The sequence below is a fragment of the Microtus ochrogaster genome, chromosome 15 (genome assembly GCF_000317375.1).
Source record: "Microtus ochrogaster isolate Prairie Vole_2 chromosome 15, MicOch1.0, whole genome shotgun sequence".
NCBI classification, from domain to species: Eukaryota; Metazoa; Chordata; class Mammalia; order Rodentia; family Cricetidae; genus Microtus; species Microtus ochrogaster.
Genome location: NC_022017.1, coordinates 4,424,461 through 4,435,078, shown reverse-complemented (window position 1 = coordinate 4,435,078; position 10,618 = coordinate 4,424,461). Strand labels below are relative to the sequence as shown.

Below are 10,618 nucleotides of genomic sequence, written 5' to 3'. Positions count from 1 at the left end.
GAGACAGGGTTTCTCTGTGGTTTTGGAGCCTGTCCTGGCACTAGCTCTGTAGACCAGGCTGGTCTCGAACTCACAGAGATCCACCTCCCTCTGCCTCCCGAGTGCTGGGAATAAAGGCGTGCGCCACTAGCCCTCTCCTTTTAAGCAGAGACAGATACCCAGAAAAACCCATGTGACCACCCCTTACAAGGTCTCTAATGAGCGAGCAAACCAGAAGAATGTAAACACTGATTGATTAAATTATTAAAATTACTTAAATTATCAAATTAATTAAATTATTAAAATTTTTTAAAGTTTCCCGTGGTCTTCCGAGGTCAGCATTCTGTTTTGTGAGTTGTGTCCCCTAGATCTCTCTTCCACATCTAAGAAATGTCACCTGATCATCTAACTTGAGAATGCTGGTGTTTTACTGGTGTCAACATCGGTTGTGCAGTCAATGAACAAGAACTGAACAGTCTGTGCTCAAGGCAGGATCGAGACCTCTTTTTCTCTAATTCCACACAGACACGTCTTCGGCCTCTGAGGATGAGGGCTCTCTGAGACGCCAGGCTGCGCTCTCTGCTGCCCTGCAACAAAGCTTGCAGAATGCCGAGTCCTGGATCAACCGCTCAGTCCAGGGATCGTCCACCTCTTCATCTGCATCTTCTACGCTGTCCCACGGAGAGGTCAAAGGAACCAGTGGGTCTCTAGCTGATGTATTTGCCAATACCCGAATAGGTAGGAGTTGATCTACCCAAGAAGCCCACCCAATGTTTCATATGGCACCCCAGTATCCTGGAAACAGTTTATGATTGTGTTAGGTTTTCAATGTGGCCTGAAATGTATGATCACAGAAAACAGTTGATGAGGCAGAGAAAGAAGCACCAGCTATATATTGTTGTAGGGGTAATAGGTATCATCAACATTATTGATACAAATATTGCTCACCTGAAGCCATATCTATTTCTGTAAGCAATACTGAAACTGCAAAATATAACCCCAGTCTTAGTACGGGTTTATGCCAGAAGAGAAATAGTCCCTATATCAAGAGCTGCTAAACCTCAGAGTTCTCAGAAATATCATCTATATTCCATAAAACATAACATATTTAATCTGAGTAAATTCACACTAAGCCATTGTCGCCAAGGCCTTTTGTCTCTGGCTAAAGACTGGGTTTATGTTGCTCGCTGCGGTGATGTTGCTGCATGAGACGTGCGCAGGCTGCGGGGAGGCACACCAAGCTGCTGGCTGCGCTGGTGCTGTTGTAGGGTGTCTAGCTGTTGCTTGGCTCTGCTTTATGTGAGTTTTATTGTGAGTTTTGTCCCCCACCAGGTCTCTGCTCTACTTCTTGGCAGTACGAGTTGCACTGTCATGGCCTAATGCTGCGTCTGCTGTCGCACTCCTTTTCCTGGACGACCAGTCACTTTTCGTTGTCCGCTTGTCGTCTCAGTGACCGTCCTCTGTCACTTTATATGATATTCCAATTTGATTTTTGAAAAGGCTGGAAAATTATAGATTAAGATTATACTTTTTAATGATGATAGTTACCTTGTGGATATGATTGCCGTATTAAAAAGCCACACGTCACTGTTGTGACCCGCCCTGCACTCCTTGCTCTTTTCTGTATCCCTGAGCCTCCCAGTGCAGCTGCACACAGATGGGCATTTCCCCACTACCCTGCCACAGGTAGCAAGCAGCTTTGATTATTTTATGTCCTATGGTTGTGTCCTCTAACTTCTTTCTTCAGAAGATGTTGTCTAGTTTTTGTGGGGGTTAGCTTCATTCAGTAGCTTTTTCCCAGCCCACAGCACTTCTGTTCTCACCCCAGCTCACTTTCCACGGACACTGAGCCAGATCATGTGCACCTGTAGTCCCAGCACTTGGAAAGCAGAGGCAGCGGGTCAGCTGACCTGGCTAAGGAGACCCTGTCTCAAAAAATTCAAAAGAACTTTTCCATGAAGTAGCATATGTGGGGAACCTTGCCGGATAGTGGATCCAGCTTAACTCTGGACTGTCTCATCAAAATTAGAAGTAGGCTATCTCGTTTTCCTTCCTTTGAGAATATGGGTCTCTGACCTACTCTAAGCCACTGTTCTGGTTTGGTAGAACTGGAAACATCCCAGATAAAACATGGCATACAGAAGTGTTCAAGGACCTAGAGAACTAGTAGAATTGGACCTTACTCACTTTGATTCTGTTTTTGAGTGACTTTTACAAACATTGGATTCCTGTTATCCACTCTGTAAGGAAATAATGTTTTTGAGAAACATTGGCTATGTGATTTGATCTAATGACCAAATCTACTCAGATCTTGAGAATTATGCTTTAGAAAGCTGATATGCTCTGGTTTACCTTCATTTTCCTCCAGTAAGTCCTAGTAGACTTTGATGGAAATGTTTGTTTTAGGCCGGTGAGATAGCTCAGCAGGCAGAAGCACTCAGGCAACTCAGGACTCGTTCATCCTTGGGACCTCCAATGGAAGGAGAGAACTAACTCACAGTACATGATGATAATAATAATAATAATAATAATAATAATAATAATAATAAGTAAATAAGAAAATAAATATTTTTTAAAGTTTGTTTTAAAAGAGCTAAAACAAAAGATTTAGAGTGTTATTTTTACTGTTAATACCATATGATTCTAAATTTTGTCTTTTCCCCTCAGAGAATGTTTCAGCTCCTCCTGATGTCACTGCAACTACCTCTTCTTCTTCCTCACTTCGCCCAGCAAACATTGACCTGCCACCTTCTGGCATAGTTAAAGGCATGCACAAAGGATCCAACAGATCCAGCCTTATGGACACGGCTGATGGTATGGAGTCCCTTGGTAGGGTTAGGGAGTATACGTTCAATTGGGAAAATGCAACTTGTGCCCAGCAGCTCTTCTCAGCTGCACCAGCTGCAGAGACACCTGCTGCCGCCTCACTCGTCATCACCATGCGCAATCCCTCTTGTCACTGCCCATGCTGGTGTTTGTAGAAAGCACCGTGAGTCGAGTGTGGAAGAAAAAAAAAAGCTATACGAGGAACAGAAGCCTGGGGAGGCCTTTAGCTGCACACTCAGCATAGCGCTGGGTTTGTCTCCTGTTGTTAGAAAGTTTGCCAAGTGTATATTTGGTCCTTTTTGAATAGAATAAGATGGCAAAGGCCAAACAAGCATAGCTGGAAGTAAAATCTGGACCAAGCGGTGGTGGCTCACGCCTTTAATCCTAGCACTCATGAGGTAGAGGCAGGTGGATCTCTGTGAGTTTGAGGCCAGCCTGGTCTACAGACTGAGTTCTACGACACTAGGGCTACACAGAGAAACCTTGTCTTGAAGGGAAAAAAAAGATGATCTGGGAGGAAGGAGGAAAGGAAATAAGGGTAAGAAAGAGAAATCACAGTTTTAATAAATAAGGCATTTAAATCCTTAAAAGTCTCATTGGTAATAAAAAGCTTAATAGGTAAGTTTTTTAAAGAGAAGAATGAGGTAATTGAGGTAATAAAATGTATTATTGAGCTCAATGAATTTTAACTGAATTTACCATTGCTTTTCCCCTTATAGGTGTTCCTGTCAGTAGCAGAGTATCCACGAAAATCCAGCAGCTTCTCAGCACACTGAAACGACCCAAAAGACCCCCCTTAAAGGAATTTTTTGTGGACGACTCTGAAGAAATTGTGGAAGGTAGTAGTGAAAGTGCCAGAAGCACACACTCATGGCTGAACGTGGCATGGTTCTTACTCAAGGAGTTCACACGGCTGTGGTGTTTCCCTCAGGATCATTTATGTGTTAGGTCTCGGAGAAGGGATGGGGACAAAGAGGACTGGGAGCTAAGAGCTATCCTCATTAGTGTGGTCTTTGTACTCAGTCATTGAGTCAGAAGGCGCATGGTGTGTGTGCCTGTGAGAGAGAGCGAGCGAGCGAGCGAGCATGTGTGGAGACCAGAGCACCACTTCCAAAAGCTGCTTCTCTCCCAGCATGCAGGTTCTGGGCCAGCAGGTTTGATGGCAAACACCTTTATTTGCTGAACCCTCTCACTCACCTAGAAATACATGATTTCTATAATTATTTATAATTTGTATTTTTTGAGCGTGTCGATAACAAATCCAGCCTCAAAGGTTTGGTTTCTTTCTTGTAATACAGATGGGCCTTTTATTGACTCTGCCAGTCAGTGCACACACATTCATTTTCCAGAAGACAGAGTGGTAGATAGTAAAGACATTTAAAGACATGAAAATGCACTTCCTTCCTTCATGCTGATCGTGACGTAGACCAGTCAGTTCTAGAGTCAGTGTAGAAACAGGTTAGCCAGGATGTTCATGTTAGAGAAAATGGGAGAGGTAAGAAGTTAATCCTGTGTATGTGGTTGTGCAATAATTAAAAACCATTCACTGGTGAAATGATGATATCCTGGATTTCATAAGAGAACTTGAGAAGGGAGAGGGTGTGAGTGTGGGTGAAGAGCAGCCATTCTGTGTGATAGAAGCTCATGGCAGACTCACAGAGAGGAGGGGACCAAGGAGACTGCACACAGGGAGGAGACTGACGGACTCTCCTGCATAAAGAACCATCAGGAAGCCCTGTCAGTTTGTTTGCTTGTCCTGAGACTAGGAGTAATCTGTGATCATATCAGAATAGTAATGGCACATTGGAGGCTAGTTCTGATCTTTGCCGGCTTCTAACGGTGTTTTACTAATTATAAATAGATTTCTTTGACTAATGGTTGTTTTTGGAAAAGGAAAACACCTGTATCTTTTGGAAGCATCAAGAAGTGTGCACGCAGCTCTAGTGGAAAACTCTACCTCCCAGATGCACAGTCTCTGTAGAGATGAAGTGGCTTATAACAGTTACTCCTCGGTATTCCTGTTAAATTTAGATTAAATCTAAGGGTCTTAATGGTCTGAAAATATTATGCAAAATAAGGAGTGAAATGAGTATTTTGTTAGTAGAAGAATAAATTCAGAGAAATGGATGCAAATAGGGAACATTACACTATGTAAATAAGCCAGACTCAGAAACGTGCAGACAGCATGTCTTTTCCCTGCAGAATCTAGATTTAAATTGTGTGTGTGCAGGTCCTGAAAAGGGGCACTGCGAAAGGGGAGAAGGGAGTCTTAGCAGAGGTGGGGCTAAGAGAGAAATGGAATTCACATAAGTCTGCTTGGGAAGAGGGAGGCCAGCAGGAGCGGGTAGGAGAGGTGGGATGGGGATGAGCAAGAATGAAATGTAATGACACAGATGTATAAAATGCTGTTTGGAAGCCCCCTGCTTTATGTGCTAACTCTAAAAAAAGAATGAGTCAAACAAATCCATCATAATAGTGAATTACAAAGAACAGTTTTTTCTTATTATTATTTTTAGTTGTCTATACTGATTGATTTTGTATGGATGGGTGTTTTCCCTGCATGTGTGTATGTGTACTACCTTCATGCTTGCTGACCGAAGAGGCTAGAATAGGGTATCAGATCTCCTGGAGCTGGAAATACAGACAGCTATAAGCTGTCATGTGGGTGCTGGGAATTGAACCTGGGTCCTCTAGAAGGGAGACCAGTGTTCTTAACCACTGAGCCATCTCTTCAGCCCATATATAGCTGCAGTATGCACTAGGGCATGCACACAGCAAAACCAGGCTAACATGGGCAGTGGGTGACTGCACACTCGGAGTACAGGAGAGAGAACGTCATCAGCTGTTGAGTCACACCGGAGCTGAGGTATCACTCTCTGTATGCCCCTGTGCACTCTGTAGCTGGAAGTGCAGTGTTTGTTTTCTCTAAGTGTTTTGTTGAGACAAGAGTCTTGGCAGTGTTCTTTGGCAGACCTTAAATTTGATCTTGTTCATGCTTCAGCCTCCTGAACTTTGAGACTATGGGGATGGGCTCCCATACCTAGCTTGTTCACATTTCCAGTTTACTATAGTCTGTGTACTTGGTTGGCACACAGTAATTACTTGAGTATTTAGCCTATATGTAAATTATCTTTTCTTCTATGAGAATATAGAGTTTAAGACTGAGCACAGTGGGAGATAGAGGGGGGTGACTCTCTATGAGGTCAAGGTCAGCCTGGTCTATGTATCAAGTTCCAAGCCAACCAAGCCTAGATAGGGAGACCCTGTCTTAAAAACAAAAGCAAACAACCAAAACCAACAATAAACAAAAGAAATGTAGGATTTAAAGAATTATTTGAATAATACTTGTTCACTGTAGAAAAACCTACAGTGTATATTTTGAGTATAAACAGTCTCTCTGATTCCTGGTGTAGGTGTTCCTCTCTCTGCACTCAACTAACAACACCGTTAAGCAGCCTTTGCATTTGCACTGTAAGCTGTGATGGGAGTAAGCCATCCCTTCCTTGGAAGCTGTGACTCCTTGGGAGGATGATGGAAGCCCTAAGTCCTCACTGCGAGAATGAGCCAGAGAGAGACAGAAGAAAATGTGTTCGAGTTGGAGTTAGAAACACGTGAACTTATTTCATCTTCTTGCCTGTTTGCTGCAGTACCTCAGCCAGATCCCAACCAACCAAAGCCTGAGGGCCGACAAATGATGCCAGTGAAGGGAGAGCCCCTTGGAGTCATCTGTAACTGGCCCCCTGCGCTGGAGTCTGCCCTGCAGCGCTGGGGCTCCACCCAAGCCAAGTGCCCCTGCCTGACTGGGCTGGACATGTCTGGGAAACCAGTATATACGCTCACATACGGTGGGTCCCCACTGCTCTAAGATTTCTCAAGGACTGGGCAGCGCTTCTTTGGGTAGTTCTTGGTTGCATGTGTCTCAGTTATTTCATTAGACCCTGTGTTCCAAGTGGAGCTATTGCCAAACACTTTCATTTGCTAAAGTGATGTGGGTAAGCAGCTAGGTTTAAGGACAGCAAAAGAAGATTCGTTTTTGTTTTTACATTAGAAGATTTGTTTTTGTTTTGTTTTATGTTTCTGAGACAAAGTTCACGCAGCCCAGGATGGCCTTGAACTCTTAGTTCTCTTAGTCTCCTGATTTCTGAGTTGCAGACATAAATCACGGCACTGACTAGCCCCTCCCTCCAACGTTCATCTGACACCTATGAGTACAGCCGCATGGCTCCTAGAACCAGCTTCTCTTTTGATCTTAGTTCTATAAAACAAAATTTCACTATGTAACCCAGTCTGGCCTTGAAGCAGAAGAAATCTTCCTGCCTCAACCTCTGCAGAGTAGCATTATTGTTATGAACCCACGCTCAGCTTACTCCATTTATAGTATTTTTTTTAATCATTTGAGTTAAACCTTCCAGAAAACCCTAGGATATAGCCAACTGCTCTAGGAGGGATGTGTCCTGTGTGTTTGCATGAAGTTCTCTTCCATCCATCTGTCAGTAATGAGGTGGCAGGTCCCCAGCACTTCCTGAGGCCCCCAGGCTTCACTCGTTGACCCACAGTGTCTAAGAAATCCAGTGGTGGCGCACGCCTTTAATCCCAGCACTTGGGAGGTAGAGGCAGGCAGATCTCTGTGAGTTCGAGGCCAGCCTGGTCTACAAGAGCTAGTACCGGGACCGGCACCAAACCTACAGAGAAACCCTGTCTCGAAAAACCAAAAAAAAAAAAAGAAAGAAAAAAACCAGACAAACAAACAAAAAATGTTGTCCTCTCTTTAAAGATATTAAGTATGCTCTTGTTACATTATTTAAAAAAAAATTGAAATGAGCCATATATCAGTGGCACTCACCTTAATCCCAGTACTTGGGAGGCAGAAGTGGACAGATGTCTGTGGGCTTGAAGCCAGCCTGGTCTACGTAGCAAGTCCCAGGATAGTAAGACCCTGTCTCAAAAAGAAAAAGAGAAAACAAACGGCAGGAAAGAACTTGAACTCTTAAGTAAGACAGGGTGTGCTTCATTTGTCCTGGGCAAGAGTGACTCTTTAGAGTGCCCGAGAGGCTGCTTGAGGGGAGACTTCTGTGTTGGGGAGGGTGGTACCAGCTCATCGCAGCCGCTGGTGACTGTCCGCATGCTGAACCCAGTGCTCTCTGGCTAAAATAGGCCTATAATCTCTTCTGTCTGATTGTTTTCTTTTCTCAGGGAAGTTGTGGAGCAGAAGTTTAAAGTTGGCTTACACGCTGCTTAATAAACTGGGGACCAAAAATGAGCCTGTGTTAAAGCCTGGAGACAGGGTAACTTATTTTGTTTGTTAGAAAGGTGGTATTTGTTTCTGATACATGCCCCGGGCTTTGTTGTACAATGATAAGACTTACATTATTTCTTTTTAAAATGCTTACTTGTTTTATATGTATGGGTGTGCGGCCTGCATGTGTGTCTATGTATACCACGTGTCTGGTGCCTAAGGACATCAGATTCCTAGAACTGGAGCTGTGAAGTGGTTGTGAGCTCCCACTGTGCTGGAAAGGCCCCTGGTCCCTGTAAGACCGGCCAGTGCATTTCCATCAATCTGAGACTGTCGGCCTTGCTCAGCAAGCACTTCTTCTCACTGAGCCATCTCACTGACCCCAGCTTTCTTTTTAGTAGACTAATAAGCAGACTTTCTTAATGTAACCTTTTTAAGAAAATATTTTTTACATTTATGTGTGTGTGTGTGTCTGTGTGTGAACATGAGTGTTCTTGTGGAGGTCAGAGGACAGTTTATGGGAGCTGACTCTCTCCACCACCTAAGTCCTTGGAGGATTAAACTCAGGTCAGACTTGGTAGCAAGCACTCTCAGGCTATCTCATGGATCCTCAGTAACTATTTAAAAATGCTTTTACAAGCCGGGCGGTGGTGGCGCACGCCTTTAATCCCAGCACTTGGGAGGCAGAGGCAGGTGGATCTCTGTGAGTTTGAGACCAGCCTGGTCTACAAGAGCTAGTTCCAGGACAGGCTCCAAAACCACAGAGAAACCCTGTCTCAAAAAACCAAAAAAAAAAAACCCCAAAAATGCTTTTACAATGTCCCAGAAATCCTTAAAGTATGGCTTTACATGTACAGACGGATACTGAGGACTTCCCGTGAGTCACTGAACCTAAGCAGGCGATGCTGTGCCTACCCAAGTGTCAAGAAGGCCATTTCGTTCTGTGGAATTATTTTTAGACCTCTAGGACAGTTTAAAGGTTTAGATTGAACTCAGCTTTGGAGTGAGTTTAAGCAGTTTGATTGCAAATTGAGAAGAAACAGGAACACAGTGATTAAGGGGCTGGAGGAGTGGCTCACGGGATGAAGGGCTTGCTGTAGAAGCCCCGCATCTGCGTCCCATCTCTGGAACTCACAGACCTGACAGTTGTCCCCTAAGCACACACACTATGGCACGCACCCGGCACCCACACGCATATTTTATCCAAACAGTAATAATAAATAAAAGAAACTTAAAAGAATCTAGTGATATGGTCAGATTTCAAACGTGAATCTGCGAATATTCCAGCCAGAGAACAAGAGCGACAGTGTAGTAAGATGAATGGTTTTGCATCCTTGAGTAAAGTTACTCCTGTGACTTGGTAGAAGAAATCACAGGCTTGCACACATAGGGTTTTCAGTGTTCTCCTGGCTTACCTCTTGCTAATGAGCCAACTGTATTTGCACTTGTTCATCTGTTACCAGATGCCTTCATGCTGGACCACTTGCATGTTGAGTGACTAGGGACTGGTGCGGTGAAATGGTTAAGAACAGGCCTGTGTGGTCCCAGTGTGGTGCCTGAGCTGGTTAACACTTGTAGGCGCCCCCTGAGACATACACAGCTCTAAATTACATTGTTCTGTCGTGAGATGTCCACCACATTTATGCTATTAACCCTGCACTAAGGTAAATTGCTTTAAGCTTCCTAAGTAATTAACATATTAGACAAGCTGTCTGCTACTGAATCATAAATAAAATTAAATTAAACATTTTACAATAATGACAATGAATTGCATTTTTATGTCTCAAAATGTGTAAGTTTTAGGTTTTAGCTTTGCTTTTTGGTGTTCCTAGGAATGTAAATGGGGTCTTATATGAGGCAAATAGTCTCTGAGGAACCTCTACCCCAGAATCTATGGTATAACCATGGGGATGATGGTGCCCCTACCAGATGTTTTTGTCCTTCTAAGTCACTTAATTTCCTTCAGAATGAGTAACTGTTAAATTGTTTGACTTATTGTGTCCATGGAAAATGTTCTATGTGTATAGAGTTAAATCAGTCTGCGCTCCACTGTTGTTTAATGTCTTTGGGAATTTTAGGTTGCCTTGGTTTACCCCAACAATGATCCAGTCATGTTTATGGTGGCTTTTTATGGATGTCTTCTGGCAGAAGTGATTCCAGTACCTATAGAAGTACCACTGACCAGAAAGGTAACATCTCTGTGCTAAATGTCTTTCGCTGTGATACAGTAGGCACTGGACTGACTCAGTGACACTAGAAGCAATGTAATCGCTAGGCATAGTCCCCTCTGCCGTTAATCCCAGCACTTGAGAAGCAGAGGCAGGTGAATTTCTTGTGAGTTTGATGCTAGCCTGGTCTATATAGTGAGTTCTAGGACAGCTATACAGAGAGATACTGTCAAGAAAGAAAGAAGGAAGGAAGGAAGGAAAGAAAATCATGGGAGGCATATATTTGAGTGTGCAGTGGTTGCCATTCATAGAGTACCATTCCTTCAGACTTACTTCATCAAGTGGAGGAGGCCAGGGAGGTCATGATGCAGTGGAGGAGGTGAGGGAGGTCATGATGCAGTGGAGGAGG

At 43.7% G+C, this 10,618-nt stretch overlaps 1 protein-coding gene across 2 annotated transcripts in view; it reads left to right on the top strand.

The window, feature by feature from the left end:
* Positions 1–10,618, top strand: part of Dip2b (disco interacting protein 2 homolog B) — a 197,576-nt gene that overhangs the window by 118,669 nt on the left and 68,289 nt on the right. Inside the window, exons 5-10 of one of the 2 annotated variants that reach the window (XM_026782823.1) lie at positions 505–717; positions 2,647–2,793; positions 3,525–3,644; positions 6,453–6,650; positions 7,999–8,090; positions 10,120–10,230. In XM_026782823.1, the coding sequence (XP_026638624.1) occupies positions 505–717; positions 2,647–2,793; positions 3,525–3,644; positions 6,453–6,650; positions 7,999–8,090; positions 10,120–10,230 (881 nt within the window). The remainder of the gene's footprint in view (positions 1–504; positions 718–2,646; positions 2,794–3,524; positions 3,645–6,452; positions 6,651–7,998; positions 8,091–10,119; positions 10,231–10,618) is intronic. The other variant, XM_013348681.2, reaches the window with a different exon arrangement.